Source organism: Homarus americanus, unplaced genomic scaffold (assembly GCF_018991925.1).
Source record: "Homarus americanus isolate GMGI-L3 unplaced genomic scaffold, GMGI_Hamer_2.0 scaffold45698, whole genome shotgun sequence".
NCBI classification, from domain to species: domain Eukaryota; kingdom Metazoa; phylum Arthropoda; class Malacostraca; order Decapoda; family Nephropidae; genus Homarus; species Homarus americanus.
In genome coordinates, this window is record NW_024735554.1 from 7,351,896 (window position 1) to 7,378,952 (window position 27,057).

Here is a 27,057-nt window from a genome sequence, read left to right on the forward strand (position 1 = left end):
GGCTCTACCTTCTTGTGTGCATGTGTTCCGTACCTCACATCAACCTCTAAGTCTCACCCAGCCACAGTTCAACCCCACAACACCACCAGACAGCCATTGGCGTCAGACGCTGGGAGTAAAGTAAATTAGAAGAGATTAGTCAGATCGTGTTTTCATATAAAGTGGATGTAATACATTGCTAAGTGGAGTTAAAACACATCACACACTCGTTTATTTAGAGAAACAATTTACCCCGTCAGCGTGGTTGAGTTACATTAACATCACTACACTGTGCGGTGTAGCCGAGCTGTGTAATGCCGTCGTCACCTTCTCTACAATATGGGCCAAATAAGTTTTGATGAAATTCCTTCTCCGCCCTTCTCTCCTCACCACCTTGTTGGAGGAAGAGAATTTTGGTGGAAAACAGAGAGAGAGAGAGAGGTTATTCGTAAAATCATGTATCGATTTTTGTTTGTCTTTAGATCTATTTTCTTAGACGGGAGCTCAATATTTTCGTATTTTTAATGTTATAAAGTTAATTATGGACGGTAGCCGAGACGGAGTCGAGTCTCATTTTCATTATTTTTGGCATCTTCCTCACGTTGTTTGGAAGGTGGGCTTAATACAAGTTGAGATAAAGAAAGAGGTTTACGATATGATGGAAAACAAATACATCATTATTATTTTATTACTGGTTTTTTTACTGTTTTCTGTTAATAATTTTTTATCAATAAACAAATCGGTCACATAAATTAGAAAGTAGATTGTAGTTTTCATCTTAACTGAGAAGCCACGGAGTCTAGCTGGACACAACAATAATAATTCATTACGTTTAGTAGAGCTACATGGTTTCAGTTGAGTCTAGTTCACTATGCATACATCTGTACAGTGGTGTGACATTATGTAGCAATGTCTGTAATGTCGTGCCGTGAACTAATCATATAATTATAATGCAGTAAATATTAAACATTAACTAACTCGAGATCTGTGTTAAAAGAAAACTCCTGTGCATGCAATATTTTTTGTGACCTTCGAGAGGTGACATGAAAAGGTCAATTAAGTTTAAAACGAAACACCTTTTACACACTAGAGTACTCCATTGTGTGTGTGGCCTTTACTATGAGTCCATGGATTGTTGCTGGGTAGCTTTCAACACAGAGACAGCAGCCATCAGGATGATTGACGGGTGAACGGATATCACCAGAGAAAATATCCATTGATACATTGCACGACATAAAAAATATTAGATTTTTTTTTTTGCCATATGCAATATTCTGAAGCGCCTGTGTTGTAACCTTTTAATAACAACTGCTAACAATACACGGCTTTTGTCGGCAAATTCCCTCCGGTGAGATTTTGTGCCGAAGTAAGCAAGTTTTGAAAATACGGCCGCAAACTGGGTCCCCGCTTGTCGAGTGGTGTTGGTGCGGTGCGCGCATGTTGTGTTTCTGCCAAAATTGAGAAATCGTGAAATGTTGTCCTGAAATGTTGCGGCGTTTGTACTGTGGCAGAAACACCGACCATGACACAGCGACGTGGCAGCTGTTTCCCAAAACTTTTGGCCGACTTCAAAAGCCAGAGAAATTGATAAAGCACTTTGTATACTGATGCACGAGGAAATATCTTGTGACGGTGAAGACAGTCTTTTCTTCTGAAGTTTCTGCTCCTTGTATCAAACTTCGATGATATAATTTGGAGTAAAAATATTGTTATTTTACTTAGTATATTAATAAGAAAGAAAGTATAGCATGGCGGTGAAATACTTGTCTTGGGAAGTTTCTGTAAAGTGAATGATACTTGGGTTATATTATTTTCTGGAAAAAATATTATAATAGAACCTTGTGCACATATACTAGAGAAACTGTGACATGATAGTGGATATAAATATTTTTGTAGGGGAAGTTTGCGCTGGCTGTATGAAGTATCAATAATAGATATTTGAGTGAATCCATCCCTTTGCAGACTGGTGCACTTCTACGAACCATGCAATAAAGAAGAAAAGGTGATTTTTATTGAAACGTCCTCTCAGTTTATAAATCTTTCGTGATGTAGGTTTTGTCTGTACCTAACCTAACCTAACCTAACCTAACCTATTGTCATGCAGAAGACATTCAAGCACAGTGTTGTCACCAGCTTAACTACTCAGTGAGTCAGGCTCGTTGCTCCTCAGTATCGTTAAAATCCACGATCAGTCAAGTAGTAGACCAGGCTGCAACGACAAGATATACGGCACGCCTCTTCGCCTCTTATCCGAGTCATAACACGGAATAAACGCAAGAAATCCGTGCAATTACTCGCTGAATTTAACCCATTAATCATTTTTTTCTTCTTTTCTTTATGAGAGGTGTGAGATTGGTGGATGGGATAGGAGGGTAGCTGACGTCCCCTCTCCTTCCCTACCCACCTCCCAATCCCTTCCCTCATCCCCTCCCTCACCCTCTCCCCGTTCTTTCCCTTACCCCTTCCTCACCCTCTCCCCCTCCCCTCCTTCACTCCTCCCTTCTTCTTACCACTTGGAGGCGCCAATGTTGGAAATATTTCAAGACGAACATTCACTGCCGTTCTAACTGGGCTATAATGATTCTCCATCGACCGCTGAGCTACGTGCCTTTAGAAACACTCCTTGATGTAGAACAAAATTAAGAACGTATTCAAGTTGAGCAATTTTCTTTCATCGGGGAACAAGACAACAGCGGGTGTGAAACTTTGATGAATGTTCTGGCTTATATACGCCTTTATTTTTTTCATAGTGGGGAGGAGAAAGGGAGGGGGGAACTGCATAATGTTTTGAAGCTGAAGGTTTGTTATAGAATGTGTGTGTGTGTGTGTGTGTGTGTAAGAAAATTGATTAACTTGTGTGCACATGTACGTGTGTTTGTGCATGGCGTGTCTGTTTAAGTGTAAAAATCATGCCAGCGCGTGCTTCTGTGTGTGTAATGGAGGAAGGTGGAGCGTTATATTCATGATACTCTGCACTCGCATGTATTGTCGGCGAGGGGTTTCGTGCATGTGGCGCTTCTACTGTGCAAGACGGAATTAAATCATGCAAGCAGAAAGCAAAATAGTAGTCCAGAAATTACTCGGTCTCACTCCTTGTCTTTTGGGAGGAAAATACTGAAGTGTCAGGATAATCAAAGCCACATGATATTGTTCTTGTCATGATCTGAGTTTTTGAGATGTTGGTTGGTCTCTCTCTCTCTCTCTCTCTCTCTCTCTCTCTCTCTCTCAATAAACAAGTATACTAGAAGTCACTAAATTCTATCAACAATACGAAATTTCTCTCAAAACACTGGGGTATATTTTTTAACAGGAGCTATACAGTTTGTTAGTGATTACTGGCACTGTATATAGGTAAGGTACAGTACTCTTCCATACTGTATATATCATAATAAAGGTCATTAAAAACGAAGAAATTTAGCGAATGGTTCCTGCTGAGTGGCATCATAGCCTTAGATCACTGTTCACTGAAACTATATGAGCTCATGTCATTGTGTTTCTAGAAATAAATTATTAACTCTTAGAAATAATTAGCACAGACAGGACTAACCTAACCTAACCTAACCTAACTTAACGATAGGATTGATTGCTTTAGGTTAGGTTTGATCACTTCGTACTGTCTTTATTATAAACAGGACACACATTCCCACCATCTACATCCTGGCTGACACGCGTTCTCTAGCCAGATGTCAGTTAGTGTGTTTAATATACGTTGGTGACAGTAACGGCTGGCAGGCTGGTGGTCAAGCTAGTGAAAAACATATTGTACTGGAGGAAGAATATTTCTCCATCTGTAGTTAACATGAAACTAGATATTTAAGTTCATATAATCCAGAAATTTATTGGTCTTTATGATAACTTAAATTTTTAACCGAAACTAAATAGATAATTGTCACTGTTAAAAAAAAAAAGATGTTCCCGGCAGCAGACCGAGAACGGTGTTGTCAGGCGAACAATTAAAAAGTTGCGTCAGTGGGTAAGGCAGGGAGGACAGGCGTCTGTAAAGCTGCTAAACAAACCAACTTGAATAAACTAAGCCAATTTGGTTAGAAATAATATTATGAAAATAGAATTAAGATGCTAGTGTTGATAAAAATAATAAGAAAACACTGTAGATAAGATAACATTGATAATATTAATAAAAATAAGAATGGTACAGCAGCAGCAGCACTTATAAATCATATTCCATCTATTATAAAAATATAACCACATAACATCACATTTTTATTCTTACATTCCTCATAATTTTCGCTTCAATCAGTTGTAAATTTTTGGTTTAAATATAACACTGCGATAAAACAGGATTATTTTTAATACTCAGCTTAATATAGCTTATTGACATGGATAAAGAAGGATTTATGTCTCATTTATGGTTGACACTGTGCCCTTCATTCTCTTCTTGATTGAAAATATATCACAGTTAGTCACGCGAAGCTTACCTGGCCTACCAATTACCCCCAGGTGTAAGAGCGTCAGAGGTGATATATTCAGAGTATCTGCTTTATAGAAGTTTTTTATAAGCTTATTCTAATGGTATACTATTTTTATATTGCTGCTATAGTATATAATCGAGTCAGGTGTGATATTTCTGTTTAGTAGAATTTCACATCTAATTAGGCTAATGGTATAATCATTCTATATAGCGAAGGGATTACATAACAGAGTCATACGTGATACATCTGTTAACTACTACAGTTATTCCTATAAAGTTGATATATTATAGAAATAACGTCAGTAATAACCGGCATTGGAAGTTAGGTTGTGACAGATTAAGTTAGGTTACGATAGGTTAGATTAAGTTACTTTATGTCAGCTTAACTTATGTATATTTCGTGATGTGACACTTAGTGAGTACTCAGTAGAATAAGCTAACTCTATCAATCAGCTCTAATGCTTTAATCAGGCACGAAACAGCAAAAGGCAAGCACGTTTGTGTTTATATTTGGTGTACGTGTCGGGTGGTGACTGCTTGAGTGAGTATTGATCTTGTATATATAGCTACTGACGTACTAGGGTTTGGAGTGCGTTGTGAGTGGTGACACGCTATGACTGGTTAAAATGTATGACTGACAGGGTACAATCTGTTGTCAGTCTAACATGTGTCCAACACTGAGTAGTAAGGACGTGAGACTTGTGACAGGCTATGGCTATTGGGAGTCTGCGCCTTGTGGTTGGCTAAGACTCATAGCCGGTTTCGAATGGTAGCAGGCAATGTCTGGTGGTAGGTTATGACTGACATGTGGCAGGTACTGAGTGATGGCAGGCTATAACTACTGACACCATGATAAGTAACCGCAGACACGTTGTGGCAGGTTCAACACTATGTTAGGCTGTCGGTAATAACTCGTGGCACGCTGTGACAGTTTAAAAACAGGTTAGTTAGCTGGTTATGACAGGTGGCACGCGATGACACGTAGCTGGCACATAATGATTGGCGAAATCTTTTGACAGTCAGCAGGTGGCCGAGGGAACATGCCAGGCTGTAACCAACCATCGTCCTCAACATGAAAACTTATTAAAGAACCCGGAAAAGTTGATGACTTTACAAGGACTCGCCAAGATGCTTCGTGAATTAAAAAGACACCAGACACTAGGAGAGATAACAGCTCTCTTGTTCGCCCGTGAATGAGGCCAAATCTAATAATAAAAGGATGTGCCTGTCTGTCTGTTCCAGCCATAGCTCCGAAACGGAAGCAGTTAGGAACCCGAAACTTTACACACACATATTACATGGGTGCCAAGTTTGTGCACCCTACTATTGGCCACAGACCCCCCGGGTGGTCCAGACAAGAACCAAAAATCTTCCTAGACTGAGATATCACCTCGGCGATTGCGGGAGGTGGTTACCCGTGTCAGGGAGGGCAGACAGTAACAGTCAAGGTTATACAGTATATACCTAGCCCGAGTGAAGCCCGATAATTTTGTTAGTATATTATAAAATGACTGGCGGAAACTTATTGTGTATTACACCTTAGACTGAGTTGTTGTTTGAACGGGTCTCGATGTTCCAGCGCCTAGTGTGTTAATGTCTCTCCTAGATAACAACTTTCAAGACTTAAGAAAAAAATATTTTTATGAAGTGTAAATGATGTTGTGTTACGTGTTACTGCTTAAGATTAGATAGGTATTAAATGTTTTATATACCGACAAATAAGAATGTGCACACACACACACACACACACACACACACACACACACACACACACACACACACACACACAACTTCGTGGCTAAAAAAAAAAGGTGTTGTCGCCTCGGTACAATAATTTCCACCTGTTTGTGTGTAGTCCAATTAAAAGTTTGTTCGATAAGTCTTCGGTTTTACCCACAAAACAACTGAATAATTTATGATCTCTGGTCTTTGAAATTGGAAAGCGAGAAAGAGAGAAGAACTTGGAGAAAATTAGGAAGTGAGAGTGTATAAACGTGTGAGAAAGAAAATTGAGTCTTTTTTATTTTTCACGGATTCTCTCGTTCTTCCATCGTTGTGTTCGCCGGATATGTTGTGGATTACGTTAAGTCAGCATGGACAGGCTGGAAAGGTGTGAGTTGGCGAGTACCAAGAACGACCACCCGGGTGTTTCTTCCTTACTCAGTTTATTTAAGGGGAGACTCGGGTAATGTGTGTGTATGTGTAAGCGTCTAGCTCTCTCTCTCTCTCTCTTCCATTGTACCTATGTGTGTGTGTGTGTGTGTGTGTGTGTGTGTGTGTGTGTGTGTGTGTGTGTGTGTGTGTAGTGTGTAGTCGTGTGTCATGTGTTTGTATTACCTAACCAGGTCGAGGCCTGGAGGAAAGTGAGCCGAGACTCAGAGTGTGTCGACAGCCCCACTTGGTATTCCGCACCACAATAACCAGGTTTATAATGTTTGGCGAGGCCGTGTTGGCCTCCGCACTCTAATGTACGGACGCTGATGCTGTTCCTGACTCGGGTCTTATTCCCTCACCACCTGCTGTTCTGTATATCACCTGCTCTCTCCTCACCAGTTGATTTTCCTTCATGTGCTGCTGTTATATGGCAGTTACTTTCTCTCCATCTGCTGCCATCATGTAAATGCTTTTGTCCCTTCATGAGCATTGGTGATATTTACAAGCTTTTGCTACTTTGCTAGCTCTTGTTACATATCATCTGCTGTCTATTTATCATGTGCTGCTTCCTGTTACACATCTCTCTTTCCCTCTCTCTCTCTCTCTCTTTGTATGTCTATCTCTCGATCTTACATTTTATTTCTATCTCTTGTGAAGATTACATTTGATCTCCTCCATCTATCCATGAAAGCAAAGTATATTTGAAGATTACATGAAAGACAAGATCTCTCTCCATCTCACTTCTTTAGGGCTTTGTCTGTCTGCTTGTCTGTCTCTATTCCTCTCTCTTTTATTTCTGTCTGTCTGTCCCCCTTCAAGTCTGTCTCTTTCGCTTATTTCATTATGTCTGTCCATGTCTTTCATACTCGGTTTCCCTCCGCCTCTCTCTCCGTCTTATCTCAACAGAACAGATCACAGCATTACATTAATTGATCCTCTGTATATATATCCTGAGAGGAAAAGCGGCGACCCTCCTGAGGACGTACAGGAAGACCCACACATCCCTAGGCCACTAAGACACTCTAGGGAGGAGGAAATGAAGAGGAGGGAGGGAGGGTGAGGAAGGAGAAAGAGGATGAAGGAAAAGAATGAAGAAGGAGGAGGAGGGAGAGAAGGTCTTCTTGCACGAGAGTATGAGGGTTGGTTAGGGAATATTTAGAGTGAGAGAAATGTCCTAGCAATCTCACTAATGGACGTCTGACCTGCCACTGGCGGAGTAATGAAGGGGGAATGATCCTCTCCTCTCCCCTACCTCCCTCCTCACCCCACCTCCAAGCACACACACACACACACGCGCCTTTGACCTAAGTTACTAACGTGAGCCATCGACATGAGAGACATCACTCGTGGGTTGCGTTATTATACTCGTTTGTTGTGTGTGTGTGTGTGTGTGTGTGTGTGTGTGTGTGTGTGTGTGTGTGTGTGTGTGTGTGTGTGTGTGTTGGATCTCGACTGTGTTGTTTATATTTTCCTCTTTGTGTTGTTGACTCTCTTATGTGCACTTCAGGTGAGGATGCTGGCTGGTAAGGGTGAAGTAGGATGCTAGGGTGAGAGGGGGGTGATGGGGGAGAGGTAGAGTAGTGAGGTAGGGTGCTAGGGTGAGGTAGGCTACTAGGGTGAAGTAGAGTGCTAGAATGACAGAGGATATTCAGATGATGGAAGATACCTAATGGTTAGGGTTTAGGGAAGGTGCAAGAGTGAGGGAAAGTCCTAAGGTGAGGAAAGAGACAAAGAGTAATGGAGGATTTCACCGTGATGGAGAGGACTGAGGGAGGATTACTGCCATCCTTATATTCCCATCGACGTATTAATCTACCTGTCTAATGCTGATCTTCTTAATTAAGGTGTGAAGGATATAGTTAGATAGGTAATGGAGTGTTAGGGTGATGGAGATACAAGGGTGAGAGAGGTGTTCAGACGAAGAGAGCTCTAGGGTGAGGGAGGATTGAGAGAGAAGACATTGATAAATAGAGAGGGTGAGAGAAAGAAATTGCAATAAATTGAAAACAATGGGAAATAAAGAGAGAGCGAGAGAGAGAGAGAGAGAGAGAGAGAGAGAGAGACGAATTAGGACATACAGTGTGATAAATTTTGTGAATGAAAAAGTGAAGAAAACAAATTAAGATTATTTTTTTTAGTTAGACAACGAGAGAACGAAATCGCCAAACTAAATAGGTTAGGTTAGGTTAGGTTAGAATTCGCAATAAACATAATAGAAAAGAAATCATAGCATATAATTCTAGCACGACGTAATATACACCGTGAAATTGAATTAGCTGAAGAAACCGGGTTACGAATCTTTTTAGGGATATAATTGTAGTATGTTGCAATAGATATATATATACACACACTGTCATTATCTTGGTGTACACGCAAGCAATACGGGTCTAAATTGGCTTTGTAATACGAATTTTATATATTTCTAATTGAGTTAAATTAGTTATCTTTATTAATTTCTAGGATACAACTCACACTTGGTACAAGACTAACTTTATTTTAGGTCCAATTTTTGTTTTGGTATTTTGTAATTGAGTTAATATGATATATCTGTTTTAATTCTGCAGGTAAATTAAAGATATTGGGAAATATATCACGGTAGTACAAGACGTATCTCAATTTCAGTTACGAATTCCACGTTTCAGTGATGTAGTGAATATTTTTATTTTTATATTTTGAAGTCAATCGAAAGGTATTAGGTAATATTTTAGTGCACTCTGAAACTTATTTGATTCTCTATCGTATATTTTATATTTCAGTCAAATATTTAATGTTATTTTCTTTCTATTACATTATAGTATTAAAGTTATTGGCAATATTTTTAGCGGATATATTTTCCATTTAGCGATGCAAAGATAAGATGAATTTAATTACCGGAGCTTTACTCTCATGCTGCATGTTTTGTTATAATTACTTGGTGTTATTTTAGGATATTCCCTCCATAGTATCTTGATATGTTTGACCAAAGGTTTAAGTCAGGTGAAGATATAGTGTTTAATAACACTACTTCTCTTCTTGTGTTACAGTAATATTAAAGACATCGAGTAATATATTACCGTGTCCTAATATGCCGGCTTCATTCGGTGGATGGCAGCTTCCAAGACCACCTTACATCCAGGTGCATTAGTTTAATCTGGTTTTGCTTTGATTTTTTCTACATGCACATTATCAAGCAACATTAGTTGGGATGAGATGGGCTGAATGAGACCTCCACGTTTCTCTCTCTGCAAATTTGGTTTCTCTTGTAATCTTTTCTCTCTGAATTTTTTAATCAAATCCCAAATTAAATTTGGTTATAGCATTAAATTTTAGGTTGCTTTAAACGCAGCTGATAGAGTATATGATACACACACACACACACATTATATATATATATATATGAGAGATATACTGCTCATTTCTAAACCTTCCAGATCAGGGCACAAGAATAGATCCTTGCATCACGAAAAAACACGGCAACCAAATCGCAACTGCAGAATTTGTTTTTCTTTTCCCCCTTTTTTCATCTAAGAGCAGTTCGTTGAAGCGATTCCTGAAAAATACGGTGTGCTTGGAGGAAAAAATTCCGGGTGAGCCGATTTACCCTGGTAGAAAAAATGGATAAACTTTTAGGTTGCCGTATACCTTGGCCACCGCTTCACCGGCCTAGATGACTAGTGATTCATTCTTTTTACTGACTGTACTGTGTGGGAAATTAAAGGGATGAAGTAGAAGAAATTTAGAATTAAAGATTAAAAGATGAAAATAGAAGCTTTGGAAAGAAGAAGAAAAAAACAGTAATACAAAGACACAAGAAGAAGACACTAAAGACAAAAGAATCAAAGAATTAATTAAGACAGTGAGAGAGATGAGGAAGTAGAAAGACTGAGACGGAGAGACAATCAAACGTAAAAAAAATGGAGACAATCAGTGAGAGAGAGAGAGAGAGAGAGAGAGCAATGACGGATGAGGAAGTAAGAGGCACAGTGAAGAAAAAATATGGATTGACGACCAAATAAATATCAATATCTAACATTATATTATACAATTTAAATACACAGTTAAGTCTCAGTCAGCGGTTCTTCCCCCCACCCCTTCCCCCCTCCCTCTTTTCCTCCATCGCTCTTCTTTTCTGACTTCTTCCTTCACTCCTTACATTCTTTTCTCTCTCTTTCCTTCCTTCCTACTTCCCTCCTACTTCCCTCCTATCCTTCCTGAGTTGATATTTCAAGCCCACTCAAGTACCGCAGGCTCACGTGAACTAGTGGCGCAGAGAAATAGATAAATGTCACCTGGTATAATACTGCGCCAGATTGAGGTCGTCAAACTCTCAATTTTTTCCGTCAGTGAATAAGTCAGTTTGACAGATACAAGTATATAGCTGTATCAGTGAGTGAATACATAGACCTATTGATTTACCTTTAAATAAAACTACCAGAATGATAAATGAATAATTGAAATTAAACTTAAGGGAAGGAAAAAAAAAAAAAAAACCAGTCATCAATTTTTCCGACATTCCAGAGACATTAGAACAAGATTTAGCCATAGAGATGAAAAAAAAACACAAACGTACATCATGTGGAAGCCATCCATCACTGCTGTCAATACATAATGGTGTGGAGGATTATGGTGTTACATATTTATAAGATAGGAAGGGTAGTTTATTTTACTTTGTATCTACATGGCTACCTCTGTCTGTCTGTCTGTCTGTCTGTCTCATTGTGTGTCTGCTTGTCTCTGTCTGTCTGTCTGTCTGTCTGTCTGTCTCATTGTGTGTCTGTTTGTCTCTGTCTTTCTGTCTGTCTCTCTGTTGATCGCTGTTTAAGAAAGACCAATAAAAAGTGCCTAAAGTTATATAATTCATCTACACCTGAACTTTGATCAAGAAACACTTTATCTAAAACAACAACACACGAACAATAGTGGATTAAGTAGTACGGACATCAACATAACTAAAAAAAAAAGCTGATCATGAAAGATTAAGGTGATTCATGACTTCCTTTTTTTGGTTTCAAGGAGAGACATGATCAAGGTAATTTATAATTTTATTTTTTTTGGGGGGTAGAGAGATATTTTCAAGGTTTGCGTTAGTTTATGTGTGGAAGATAAAATTTTAATAAGATAATTCATGTAGCTTCCTCTTCTGGCCTAACACATATTTTATAAAGGTAATTCATGAGAGTTTACTTTGTGAGGAGGCAGATAGAAATATAATTAAGGTAATCCACCGGTGTTTTTTTGTGGTTCAGGCTGACATGAAGAAAAAATTCGCGTTTTTTTCGGTCAGGGCAGACAGATTCTTCAGGTTCCATGATTTTTTTTTTGGGGGGGGGGGGGGTTGCCCCAAGGAGACAATATCAAACTAATTCATGACAACTTCCTCTTTGACCCAGAGAGAGACATTGTGTGTCTCCAACCCAGAGTCCAAACTGGCTAATTAGTTTAATTCTTGCCATTAAAAGTGATTTCAACGAGTTGAAGTAATCGTCACAGGCCATAAAGCCCTTCATAAAAAAAAAAATCCCAAAAGATTTTCTTAATCCGTTTCTTCGTAAAGAAAAAAAAAGAAGCTTAACAAGTGGGGAGAAGGAAAAAGAAAGTTTGTAAAAGTTTAGCGCTGCACGAAGAAAGCGTCTTTGGAATAAATCTGGAAACACCACATTTCAGTGCAGAGAGAGGGAGAGAGAGAAAGGGAGGGATAGAGAAGGAGGGAGTGTGGAGGGAAAAGGAAGGAGGGGGAGGGAGCGGTGGATGCGACGGGGCTGGAAGTGCAGTATTTAGCCAGCTCAGGAGGTAATGGCTGGAAGACATCGGTGATGAGGCAAATTGTTGGGGGCGTCCGGCAGGCTGGCGGGGTCATCGCTACTCCTCTTGCTGCCGTCTGCCGAAACACTTTCGTCTGCTGGACTCTGCTTCTACTGTTACAATGCTTCTGCCAGATTATCCTTCTATTGCTGATACAGAGTATTATTTGGGCCCTCTCTCTCTCTTTCAAGTCAATAAAGACATCCATATTATAACATTCATTTACATATCTTTTAGTGCTGCTGCCTCCAGCATTTGTCTACTTACTCTTCCTCTTCACCATCGCTGTCTCTCAGGCCTACGTAACCTCCCCAACATAATTGTGACAAAGTCTGTCTTTTGGAGAAACACCAATTTTAACTTTTTGACGAGTTTATCCATTCAAGTAGAACAGTGGAAAGGATTTACAAACGTCATCGTATAGATCTGAGGAATTGTACCGAGTGTTCTGTTCGGGTGAGAACCTCTATCTAAAACTTAAAATGAAAGTCATTACCACATGACCACCTCACTTACTTGATAATTAATGTTGTAAGGAAAGGATGTGGTCTATCTTTCACTGACAAGTAAGTTTTGTATTCTCTGACTCCTGTTTCACGAGCAGCCATGTTTCTTCCGTCTTTATCTCCGTCATGTTATGGCTGATCAGGTTTGGTTTATGTAACTGTGTCTTTATATTTAAGTCTCTACTCAGGTACGACAAGTATGTGTAAATAATATAGTTATGAGATACAATATATTATATTGTATTCCATAACACCTGTTCTCCAGCTAGGCAGACGAAGATACTAATCCTCCACTAATGGCGCATATTTTCTCTCCTCAGCTACGACTCGCGGGGTCGTGACGGCAATATGGGTGCTGCAGGTCGTCCTCAACAGTGGGGAACAGAGGAGGCGTGGGGCGTGGAACAGAGGGTGTGGTTCGACACATCCACCACGCCTGCCCACCTGCTGGTGAGCGACGTGCGTGGGAGGGACGAAGGCAGCTACAGGTGCAAAGTGCACTTCAAGGGCTCGCCTTCCTGGTCCCAGAAGATCAACCTGAATATCGATGGTTAGTCTCGTGGCGTCGTGTGATTGTGATGTTTTCAGTCTGCAAGCATGACTGGCGTGTATAGACACATTTATATACTCTCGTTTTCTGGAAATATAAACACAACTTAATTATGTATATTAGCTGCTTCGTGAATAGTCGTAATGGATTTTAATTGCAAATTAGATTTAATAAACAAACTAATTTGCTCATTTATCTAATGACTAATGTGAATTCCTACGTTAACATTATATTGAATTATCTGCTGTAGTCATATTTTGTGGCAATTTCACAGAGTACGAGTTCTAAAATCACAAGGTAAAAATATAAACAAAAATAACAGAATAGTGTATTTTCCGCTGACTGAATTCCCCTTGTCAGTATAATCTGGTCTCAGCTGTAACCTCGAAACCCAGCACGCTTTTGTGGCTCTGAGGGTTCTGAATAGTATGAAGTTGCGTTTGTTTTCCATACTCTGTGACCCTCGTGCGTGTGACGATGGGAGTGTGTATAAGTGAGGTGAGAAGAAGGATAACGAGACTAAAGTGAAATGATGAAAGGTGAAGGTGAGAGAAATATGAGTATGGAGGTGTGTTGTAAGTGGACGGAAGTGTTTACTACCCAATTAGACAGTATATAGATAGACAGATATAAAATATATACACAATTTATCTATGTTATTGTATGTCAACTTCTTATCCAACTATGTCACTTCTTTTTTCCTCTCTCTCGCTCCCCCCCCCCACAATAGAAACTAACAGGCCATCTCAAAGTCATCCAGGATCACTGAACTTTGAAAAAAATACTTCACCTTGTACAAGAAAATATGTGTATTTGTCTTAGTTCTTAGATTTTGTTTGAAGATGATGTTTGGTGCACCGGACACGTCTTAATTACCTTAAGCATGAAGCTGGAGAGATTATGTACTAATACTTTATATAGTGTGAGTTAACCTTGAATTTATTTCCTGTGGATATCTCTCTCATTTTCTCAGTTTCCTTCTTTCATTCTCTATCTTTATGTCTGTCTGTCTTTCTGTCTGTCTGCACTTAACTGCCCCTCCCGCTACTCATAACAGATTCTTACAAAATCCCTTCGTCTCTCTGCCAGATCCACCAGGGTTTCCCAGAATCCAGGATGAATCCGGAGGACGACTGGAAGGTCCCATCGGCCCCTACGAGGATGGCACTACTATCAGGATGATGTGCCTCAGCTCGGGAGGTAAGTACCCGTGTCCTTTAACTGCTGGGGTGGGTGGCTGCTGGTCAAAAGGGCCCCAGTCCTCGTGAATACCCAGCTAACCTAACAGTAAGGATTTATGTCCATTCCAAACTGGGCTACAGTCCTGATCAGCACAAGTCCAAATAAGGTCCCCATCTAAACAAAACCCTATCCTAACAGGACCCAACTATCTTAACTGTCAAGGCTAGAGCCGAACCCACAAGACAGGGATCCGTTTAACTCGTCACCTGTTTAGGTTGGGTGGTAAGCGTCAGGGAGGATGAATATTTCAAGCCGGCTAAAAGCAGCGAAACGCGACCAAATACTCAAGATCAAAGGCATTTTGGGTGTGAGGTGTAGGGGTTGGCCTTAGTGCACCCGGGTCCTAATTTCCAAGTGGATCTGGGTATGTGGGACTGATGCTAATAGTGAAGGATGTAATTGAGTATAAGTTTGGGAATTGTAAAGAAAGTTGGAAGATGAATTATTATTATTATTATTATTATTATTATTATTATTATTATTATTATTATTATTATTATTATTATTATTATTATTATTATTATTATTATTATTATTATTATTATTATTATTATTATTATTATTGTTGTTGTTGTTGTTGTTGTTGTTGTTGTTGTTGTTGTTGTTGTTGTTGTTAATCAAAACTCCTATACATTTACCTTCATTTACCAAGTTAATTTCTTTCTCTCTGATGTTTGATGCACCTGTCAGTCATCCCTTTATATATTCCAAAACATGAAGGTAAACATCCGTAAGGGACGTGACCGTGTAGCGCACTGCAATATATTCAGGTATTTTTCGTTATAGTAAAGCAAATGTACAATAAATATCCTATGGGAATATTTTAGTAAGTCTCAGATAAAGAAAATAAGTATAAATATAGAAACGGAATCTAATGGGCATGAGTATCAGATTTCAGTTCACTAAGATATTAAATTAAACTTATGAATTATTACACATGCAAACTCTGTCTGACAAACTCAAAAATATATATTAGAAGGAAAATTATTGATGAGGGTAATAAGAAAATAATACAGAAATGATGACTGGAATATTCAGCTCTAAACTCACTTGGAATTATTTTGCATGAAGACATTGACTGACTAAATGCAAATTATGTGTTAGTGGAAAGAATACCCGAGACAAAGTGGTGATCTTTGAGAGAAGGTTGACAGACCTAGGCGGTAGAGAGAATCACTAGCTTTGAGATGGTAATATTGTGGCCGCCCTGGTGAAGTAAGGCTGTATGTAATGGTAATTGTAAATAGGTGGATCTATTTTCGGCTGTATCACCATCAGGATAAATATTAAACAATCCAAATGTAATTTTTAAGATCATGAGACGTAACCCTATTTTTTCTTAAATTTAATGAACGAGTTACTCAACCTCTCTCATATATACAATACAAGATACACCGCCACGCGAGGGATGTTTGCCACTTCTCCAGTACTCGAGGCAATGGACTTATAAGAGAGAGCACTACATTTGTCTACGCTATACCGAAAGTTAGTAGTTGTTTGCGCATACCAGGAGCACAGCTGGAGAATCTATGAGTTCGTATGGTGAAAGAGTCTCATCCACATCTGGTGTCTAGTTAACATATATACAACGAGAAACAGATGATTTTAATGTATGTTTTTAGATTTTTTCTCAAAGCCTTAAATGGCCTTATATTCTCATGGTGGTGTATGAAATTCACTCTTATTATATTTATGTTCACACTTTCTCGTTGTATTTATAAAAGAATAAACGTCTCGGTGAAATTCATTTTTTTTTTCCATTCTTCGTTGTGTTCTTTTGGCCAAGCCGTAAAGCCGAGGACAAATAAACGTTTTCTGTGGAGAGGAGAAACCAAAACACAGTATGCCACGTCTCTTATTTACAGTGAAGCGCGACCAGAATTAATTTTGGCGAGCAATATAGATTCCAATGGCCCCTACAGATTTCACGAATGCTTTTACGTGGCATTAATTTTCGCTGCCCTTCAGAATACCACCCTTCAATTTAGCCAATGAATTGATGAGGGTAACGGCAAAATTAGTTTGCTTTTGTTCCTGGAAATAGCAATTGCCGACCGATTTGGAAAAAGTGAGAGGCGGTCCCAATCAAAACCACTTCAGTATTTCCAAACACACTGTCACAAAATCCCTGGAAATAAATGATATGCAAAAAACTTTAAATGTTTGATAAAACATGTTGCGTGGTGTGTGTTTGTTCCATTTTTATTGAGTATTTTCTGAAGATGTTGGTAAAAATTGTTTATTTCGTCATATCCTGTGTTATTTCTTAGCCGAGAGATATTGTTCATTGGGTTAAGCTCTTTTAAGGTGCTCTAAGAACTCTCTCCTCTCTCTCATTTACGCTCTGTCTTTCTGTCTATATTAATACAACTACCTTTCTCTCTCTTTCATTTCCACTCCTTTGTTTTATTTCTCTTTCCTTGTGATTATCTCTCTCTGTCTACCCCTATCTCATTCTCTCTTTCTCTGAATCTCCTGTATATCACATTTATAATCTCTCTCTCTCTCTCTCTCTCTCTCTCTCTCTCTCTCTCTCTCTCTCTCAAAGCAACCTCAATGTCCAGGTTAGTTAATACTCTGGTCTCTCATTAAGCTTGTAACCTCTGGTCTTCTGTACGTCCTTGACACCAAACCTCTAGAGGGGAGAACACGGTTAGCCAACACACTGGTAATGGCATCGACAATACAGACTCAATTTAGACTTAAGTCGTAAACATAGATGGTGTAAATGACATGGTTAGGTTAGGTTAAGTTAGATTTTATTGCAAGGTAATTTTATGGGTTAGAGTAAGTGTTATTGCATGTTAAGTTTCAGATGGGAAAGGGTAGGTTAGGTTAGATTATTTTAGGATAGGTTAGAGTTGGGTTAAGTTAGTATAAATCAGTTTGGATTTGATGGGGTTAAGTTAGTTTAAGTATAGATTATGTTAGGTGTAGTGTGTGTAGGTATAAATCTTTACACAGCAGACAAATAGGGTGAGCGATCATATGTGTCGTCACCGTCTTATATGTGCAGAGTATCAAGCTAGGAGGTGAAATCATAAGCTTTGGAATTCCCGCCCACACACAGCTGTACCTTACCGAGGAAAACATGTTTGGTGTGTTCGGCTTCGTACCTATAGTTACTAAAATTATTAGTTATGAAACTTCTTGGAACAGTAAATATCTTAATAGAACTGTTTTAGATATATTAATTAGATTGCATAGAATTGAAATTTAAATTAATCTACATTGTAATTAGCAATGCGTCCATAGTTGTAGTTTTATTTAGATTCGAGGTATTTTGATATCATACGCTTCTAAACAAGGAAAAGTAAGTGCCAAAGCTTCTTATATTCATCTTATCTATGACTGTATTATTTTTTTCCTTGCATCACTTGCCACAAAGCTCACCAGCTGCCACCACGTCTGTTTGGATCAATCAGAGCCTTTCTGCACGTAATAACTTTCTCTTCAACTGTTCCTTAAAAAGGTCTAAAAATTAACAAGGACTATTTAGAGGAATTAGTTCGTTAATTGATATTAGGATACAGAGTTGTCTGTCAGACAGGCGTCGAAATTGTTCTGAGACTTTGCAGTAACTAATAAGACATGGGGCAAAAACTTCACCAATAGATCCTTTGAAAATCCGGACGCAGATCCCGTCAGCAGCATTTTCTTATGGAGGTGCCTGGAGGTGCCTGCACTTTTAGTCATTCTGACCGATGTAAAGATGGTCAATAGACAGCACGGTTGGTTAACCGGCAGCTGCTGGGTTAGCAAAAGAGACAGGAGCTGTGCTGGGTAAAAGTAAGGAGTCAGCAGCTGGGTTTTTATCGTAAAGAGACAGGAGTTGGGTGAGGTAAAGTAAAGAGACAGTTTTTTGCCAGTGATATTTGCTCTTGAGAGAGAAGTTAACGTTGTTAGTCCGTGCGTCTGAATCTGCTTACAGCGCCCATACCACAAATATTAGGAAATAGCCTGAATATCCCGGGCAGGCAGACCACTTAGTGAGCTAAACGGGAATCAAGGACCTCCTGCAGGACTCGTTGAAGGAGGTCACAACTCAGAGCACTTCCTCTCTTCATTACCGCAGAATGTTGACCGTTTCAGACTATCAGTTTGCACCACACTGTGACAAGAGTTCAACGCTCTTCAGTGAGAAAGAAAAAGAGACTTGGGGAGAAAGAGGAAAGTCAGAGAGAAAAGGAGAGGGGGAGACTAAAAATAAAATAGACAAAGAAGGAAGAGAATAAAAGCAAGAAAGAGGAGGAGCTATGGATTCATGCCGGCCGCTACTTACCTTGCATGAGCCCCCAAAACTATCTTACACACAAGAAAGCCAATAAGCTCTTCCCCCTCATCAGCAGAGAGCCCATAAGCTCCCTCTTATCACAGGGATCAAGGAAAACCTCTCCCTCCTTCCTACCTTTCTTCCCTCCTACGTCTATTCACTGCCTTCGTCCACTCATTCATGCACTCCCCCTTATTCGCCTTTACCTGCAGCACTCCCCCCTCCCTCCCTCACTCTTTTCGAAGGACCGCTGACCAGCCGTCATTACCCTAGCCACGTCTTACTCTCCTTTTCACTCAAAGGGAACCAGAGACTCTGATTTTATTGTTGTTTTACATTAGGGGTTGGAAATATAAATATAAAATGAAAAATGTAACGTATAAATAAAGATAAATGAGCTTAATTACTAGAGCGCGAGAAGGAAATATGCCGAGCTTGACAAATATCTCCTTCCACATACTTAACATTATATTTTCTTTCATAATTTCCGTAATTGTTTCCATTATTTTCTGTTTTCTTTTTTCAAATCTGTTTTTTCTTAACTGTCTTCATTTTCCTTTAAATTTCTCGTGGCATTTTTCCTTTCATTGTCAATGACTTTTACATCCCTTCCTATTTTTATAATGTTGCTTTCCTTATTAACTTTTCTCGTAATATTAACATATTTTTCTATGCACCTCCTCCTTCCTCTTATCATTATTCTTGTTCTTTCGTTTCTATTTCTAGTTGACATTACATTTCCTTATTCCCTCTTCGCATTTCCTTTTATTTCTAGACCTCTAGTTCAGGCGTGTAAAAAATACTTGTCTCAAATGGATTCATTTCTCATCGGGGCTCACAATACCTTTCACCCGGGTTCGGATTTTGAGTTCTCATAAACCTCTTGCATATTCAGGCGCTGTAGGGACCATCTCGTTAGGTGGGGCCAACGACCACGCTTACAAACGCATTTGTATCGATTTAAGATATTTTCACCCTGAATTTATATAAAGAGTTCCGAATGCAAAGGTTTTCATTTCGCAACAATGAAAATCTTTGACTCCGACGCATTTCTGAACATTATATTTCTTCTGCGTCTGCCTTCGGTTTTTACCTTCGATGTCTATGTTGGTTGACTGGATAACACACTAACGTCGCCGTATTATTATATTCATAAACCATAATGGGAGTTCATGATTGGGATGTCAACCATAGGAAATCCTAATCTTGTATTATGAAAACTGGTTAAAATTAGCAGTTTCTTAAATAGCATCGGTCAAAATTTGGTCGAAAGATGAGATCATCAAATTAAAACTAGAGGTATTGGTTAAAAAAAAAACAAAAAAAGTTTACAGCTTCGCCCCAAAAAATACAATCTGATTGACGGCTCATTTCGTCTGGAGCAGGAGAGAAAATTGGCCAGGCAAAATGATGAATGACTTAGTTTCCTTTAAAATGGATTTCGGCTCTGTCCAATCATCCCCCGGGACTCTACCGACCACTACATCGACCACCGCACCTGCGACCACTACAACGACCACTACCCTCGCCACTACACCGACCACTACCCTCGCCACTACACCGACCACTACCCTCGCCACTACCCTCGCCACTACACCGACCACTACCCTCGCCACTACCCTCGCCACTACACCGACCACTACCTCACTACACCGACCACTTCACCTCACCACTCACACCGACCACTACCTCGCCACTACACCGACCACTACCCTCGCCACTACACTCCTCGCCACCACACCGACCACTACTCCGCCACTACACCGACCACTACCTCGCCACTACCTCGCCACCTACACCACTACACCGACCACTACCCTGCCACTACTCCGCACTACACCGACCACTCATGCCACTACCTGCCACTACACCGACTGCTACCCCTCACACTACACCGACCACTACCACCCCGACCACTACCTCGCCACTACACCGACCACTACCCCCGCCACTACACCGACCACTACCCTCGCCACTACACCGACCACTACACCGACCACTACCCTCGCCACTACACCGACCACTACCCTCGCCACTACACCGACCACTACACCGACCACTACCCTCGCCACTACACCGACCACTACACCGACCACTACCCTCGCCACTACACCGACTGCTACACTCGCCTCTACAATACCCATCACATTAATGGGGTTATCATTCACCACACCAGACAGTTAATTAACACACACACACACACACACACACACACACACACACACACACACACACACACACACACACTTCAACACTCCCCTAGCACTTACACACATCAATGGCAGACTAACTACTTGGCAGGTAACCAACGACAACAGTATCATTGGCTTATTCACGACACCATTCAGTACTTTAATGTGGGTGATTCAACTGGGCAATTACCTCACCTAGTTAATGGGGCTTTCATTGTGTTTAATGTTCAATTCGTTCTCTAGTTATCATTAGTAAATTACGTAAATTGCAAATAAATGACCTCTCTATCTTCATTCCGGATTAAAAGGCCACAAGAGGGAATAGATAACCTTGAGATTTTATATATGACTCAGGTATATTTTTTTCATCTCCGGATTATGCTTCGAGGATTTGTTATTTTTTATTTTGTTTTACATTTTTAAATTCTAGACTTGGAAATAGACCTAACTGGGTTATATTAAGAGGATAATTAAGATACTATAAGTTTGGAAGGTAAAATTAGGTTAGGTATATATAGATTAGTTATTAGAGTATGTGGGGTTGTTTGGTTAGGTTAGGTTAGGTTAGTAAATTATTCTTTAATATATTCTACATTTATTTATCCTTTATTTAATTAGCATAAATAATATTACCACGTGTATAAATTGGAATAATATATTTCACATTTAATTATTACCAGTGTGTCATATGTATGTTCAGCCAGCGATTATCATGGAATTTAACCCGTCAAATAGCCATTAATACGGGATTTGCTACACTAACCAGCTAATGATCATAAGCTTTACGATGCCAACATGTGATTGATATGGTACTATGATATCAATGAAGGATTATCATGGGGTGGATAATACAAAATGGTGATTATAACGCAGCTGTGATATCTACCAATGATTATCAGGGGAAGATATCAAATGAAGGTGATCGTAGGACTTACGATATATCTATGACACCAGCCAGTATTTACCGTAGATATTCAATATGATAACAGAAAGCTTTATCACTCTGTAGTAATTGTGTTCCCTATAGCTAGCAGTAGAGTTTTATCAACAATTGTAGGATAAATAATAAGTATTGAAATATTGATAGATTCGTTGATTTGGAAAAGTAATATAACAATATACCTTAAAATCCCTGAAAATATATCCATCGTATGTATATACTTAGCAACCAAACATACATAATTTGTTAGTCTTTTGCCTTCACCAATAGCCTTGAAAAGTAGAGGTTAAGTTAAGTTTAGGTACTTTAGGTAGGGGTATATATGGTTAGGTTAGGTTCCGAGTTCGATTTCGGCCTTTGGTATTAGTGAGTCCCTTAAGGAAAGACTCAAATTAGCTTCCATTGGTGGCTTCATTGAAAATATTCTCCTTGAAGCCTCATTTAGGATTCATATCAGCAAAATGAAACCGATAGAGTGGTAAAGGAGAAAGTAGGGGAAGTAGTAGCGAGTAAGAGAAAATAAGATAGGTGAATAAATTGACTAAAGGAAAAGTAAAGGAGTGAGGGGGGGGGATGAGATTATGGGAGAAAGGGAATGGAGCGGAAGGGATTGAAAGTAAACAGGGAAGGAAAGGAAGGAAAGGAGGATGGAGGATTATACTACTGAGGGAGGAGCTGAAGATGATTTAGACGATAAACCGATTACCTGATGTAATGTTGTATGTAGAATGATAAAGGAGAAATAATTAGAATTTGTCTTAAATCATCAGAAATTAAGAATAAACAAATAACAAAACAAAAGCATTACTATTTGCTCACCTGTATTTAGACTGTCAGAAAGTGTCTCCCAGTCACTTTCTACCTTTGATTTATTAATACATAAAAGAACTATGAGTCAAAATATGTGGTTTCTAGTTTTGAACTTTGAGGGCCTATTACAAATGGGGGAAGTTAAGTAAGAATTACGAGAAATAGGCAAAGATATAATTTACTGTATCAGGTAGGTTGAGGAACAGGTTTTATACGCATATATTAATTTCAGGTGATGGGATGGTCGTGAAGTAATGACACTAAATTGTCTTTTGTTCGGAAGGAGTAAAATGAAATTGAGTCGTAAATTAAGATGCCCCATCCTCTTTCCCCCCCCCCCCCACATACACACATTTACCCCTACCCCCCACCCTTACCCCTCACCCCTGCTAGCCTCTCCCCTTCACCTTCACCACTGCCCCCCCCTGTACAGGCTTTTAGAGAGAAACATAACTGAGTAGTCCTGGTCGATGATGCCAATACCACCGCCCACGCCTGTGTTGGCTTTACGGGGATAGGACGAGTTTACCTAATGGATTGGCAAATTTTATCCCAAGCTTTGAGCAGATGAAGGGTATTTTATAGAAATAGTAAGGCATAGAAATTGGTAAATATAAGACAGATATAGCACAGTTGAGAAGAAAGACTACTATAGAATAGCCCCTGTATACCGATTAACTCCAGGTACATTTTAACCCGTATTAGTTGTACAGTTCTGCGCGATATTATACATAACGTTGCAATAACGCCCGCCATCGCCCACTCCTGCAGTAAGTAAACAAGACTTTTTTTTACCTCAGTATCCTGGAAATTAGGTTTTGTTTTAAGTTGGAAATACGATACCTTTGATCTTCAAAGGTATTAATTGTGTAGTGTACCTAGAATATGAGTTCATATCTTGTGCTCACTGATGTGGGGGGAAGGATCTTTGTCTGAGTCTCGTGTTTACTGAGCCACAGATCCGCTTTACCTGAAGGATGAACTCTGGATCTCGTTCACCTTCGTAAGTCCAGGGCACATCATGACCTCTCAGATCTAGAAGTTGACCTCAGTATTTCACTCAGAATCATGGCCATCTTGGTCTTTAAATCTCTTCCCAGATGGAACTCAGAGACGATTTTTTTTCAGACCTGAGAAAATTACAGAGCTGAAGCACTCACTTTTGTATATTTATGTATATATACGTTAAGATAACATAGACAATACCAGTTCAAGGGTATGTAAAGTCATTAGAAAAATTACGGCATCTTTTGTGTATATTTACTACGTGTTTTAACCTGGAAGACGTGAAATAGAGCACAAAGGTTATTTTTGGTAAGAGCTGGAAGGAAGCCGACCTGTAGAAAACGAATACCACGCCAAACGACGCCATTGCCGGAAACTGCTCAACCAATCAGCGTCTAGCATTCATGAGCGAATCAACAAACCGTGAGCGTTATGCTAATCAGGGCTGTGGGGATCCCTGGTAGAAGCTCGCTGTTGCAGAATGAAGGCAATCCTCACGTTATATTTTTTCCAGGTAACGATCGGAAGCGAGGCTGGAGGAGTGACGTAGCGGGCTCATTCACTCACTGACACACACACACACAGACACAGACATCCACACACACACACAGAGACGAGGAAAAAACGTAATACCTCCTCGTAGTCGTAGTCAGCGAGGGCAAGAGATCGTGATAATAGGAGGAAGGAGAGAAGGGCAAGAGGGAGGAGGGTGACGCTGCCTGCTATACTATTGGTCTGCCGTGCTGTGTTGTGTGGTGTGTGTGGTCTGACCTGCCCCGTTAACAGGTTGGCCTGGTAATGAAGTTCTTGGAAGAAAGTGAAAATGAGGGGAGAGGAGGAGGAGGAGGAGGGCGAGAAGGAGTCGGGGTAAGAGGAGGAGAAGGAGGGAGAAGATTAGTAGGAAGAGGAAAAGGAGCAGGCGAATGAAAATAATTAGGTTAGGAAGATTGAAAACAAGAAGAAAAAAATAAGAAAAATCAAGTAGAAAAAAGAAAAATAGGAGGAAGTAAAGGGAAGAAGACACAGGAAGAGATGAGAGGGAAGAAATAAAGGTTGTAGAGGAAAGAAAAATATAGAAAAAAAATACGAAAAGAAGATGATGAGAATAAAGCTATAGAGAAAAAAAACAAGAGTAGAAAAATCAAAAGAAAATGTATAAGATTTAAAAAACAATACAGGATTCAAAACAAGAAAAATTAAGAGACACTAACAACAACAAAAACACCGCATAGGAATAAAAGAAGATAGAAAAGAATCAAGAACGCAAAGAAAATAAGAAAATATGAAGAAAAAAAAAAATTAAGGGAAGTAATCAAAGAAGAAGAAGACGAAGAAATAAAGCCACATGCCTTCCCTCAAACAAGACAGAGTACCGCGTTCGATTCAACATGGAAATCTACTGCACCGGGTCGTTGTATCCTACCCAACATGCACCGGGATCTACAGTGCTCTCATGCATCGTCTCTTTTAGGTGTCGTGATTTATTGATTTCCTAGTGTGAGGGAGTGAGTGCCTATGGTGAGTGTTTGGAATGAGTGCCTGGGTTGAGTGCATGGGGTGAGTGCCTAGGTTGAGTGCCTGGGGTGAGTGCCTGGGATGAGTGCCTGGGGTGAGTGCCTGGGGTGAGTGCCTAGGATAATTGCCTGGGATGAGTGTCTAGGGTGAGTGCCTGGGGTGAGTGCATGGGATGAGTGCCTGGGGTGAGTACCAGGGATGAGTGCCTGCGTTAAGTGCCTAGGGTGAGTGCCTGGGGTGAGTGCCTGGGGTTACCTCCAAGACTATGTCATTTCGAAGGTTTGTTTCGACAGTTCGGAAAGCCTGGCCGTCAGAGTTGTTGCATGACGGATCGTTCTCTCAGACAGGAGGACAGCTGAAATTCATGGGATTTGCATCAGTTCTTAGAAATACTGAGATTCAAGAGTTTGACTTCAAGAGGAGAATGTTAAACTGCCTGTCAGGGAAAGTAGTTAAAGAATATTTTGGAGGTTTTGTCTATACGTATTATGATGGACGTGTGTGTGTGTGTGTGTGTCATAAAATGCACCTGCCGTGACCTGGGGAGCAAAGGCAGTATATAGCGAACACAGAAATCTCTCCAACAAACAGTTTATAAATGATGCAATATTGGCCACTGTCCCGTGGGTAAACATTTCACCTCTCCCTCTGGCAAAGTGGGTCGGAGACGTCACAAAGTTGTATAGAAATACCTGATGATATATGCATGAAATCCTTAAAAAAAATTGGTGCACTCGTGTAGGACACCTTAAAAATCAAACACGGGGAATGGAAATAACATGCAGGGTGTATCTGGCATGAGATTCGACGGTGGAATAATCAAAGACTGGATGATTTTACTGTGCTATCACAGACATGTGTACTGATGAAAATAAACCACAAAGTTGTTAAAGCTGAGATGTGAGTTTCGTTGACAAAATTAGGTACTGTAATACTGTAAATAACACGTGATTCTTTCTTTTAGCAATGACTGTTGTGTAAATGATCAACAAATAAGGTATAAATATGTTTAGCGTACCATTGACGTCATATTGACTAGGTTGACCAATAGAAGCACTTGAGGATTCTATTCACTGTTCAGATATCAGACACTCTAGCCATCTAACTGAAATGTGAAAATTAAAATGGTGTCTTCTACTTCGTTGAAGTGTTGGGTGAATAAATACTAATTGTGATCATAATGTTTGCCCCTCTGCACTACAACACCAACACTATACACAGCCTTGATTAGGTTTTACTCACTGCTGAATACTTCAATTTAGGGTGACTGGTTCTAGTGAAAGTACCAAAGCAATTCTCTTTCTATTTGCATCAGCTTTTGGTACTGATTTCGGCCACAATGCAGTTTCCCCTTTACCCATCGGCGAGTGTCCATTTTCCATTGAGTGTGTTCTGATTTTCACACACACACATTACCACCAATGTTCTATGCATAGGCGATGAATATTATTGAGAAAGTCTACGGTCTTTGCCACCCATGTTTCATTAACTCTGGTTATATAACTTACCTACTGTACGTACACACACACACACACACACACACATCATCCTCACAGCAAGATTTCACCGAGAGATTGTCTGTGGTAAAAAGTGGAAATATTCTCTTTAAAACTTAAAAGCTGTTTAAAGGAGAACACATTAAATTTTTAAGATTTTTAGGACATATTGGGTTAGTGTCATT

General features: G+C 39.7%; 1 protein-coding gene across 1 annotated transcript in view; it reads left to right on the top strand.

Moving 5' to 3' along the window:
* LOC121871323 overlaps nt 1–14,808 on the top strand; it is a 36,201-nt gene extending 21,393 nt beyond the window's left edge. Inside the window, exons 3-5 of the mRNA XM_042373542.1 lie at nt 13,170–13,399; nt 14,489–14,599; nt 14,780–14,808. Coding sequence (XP_042229476.1) covers nt 13,170–13,399; nt 14,489–14,599; nt 14,780–14,808 — 370 coding nt within the window. The remainder of the gene's footprint in view (nt 1–13,169; nt 13,400–14,488; nt 14,600–14,779) is intronic.
* The last annotated feature ends 12,249 nt before the right edge of the window (nt 14,809–27,057 follow it).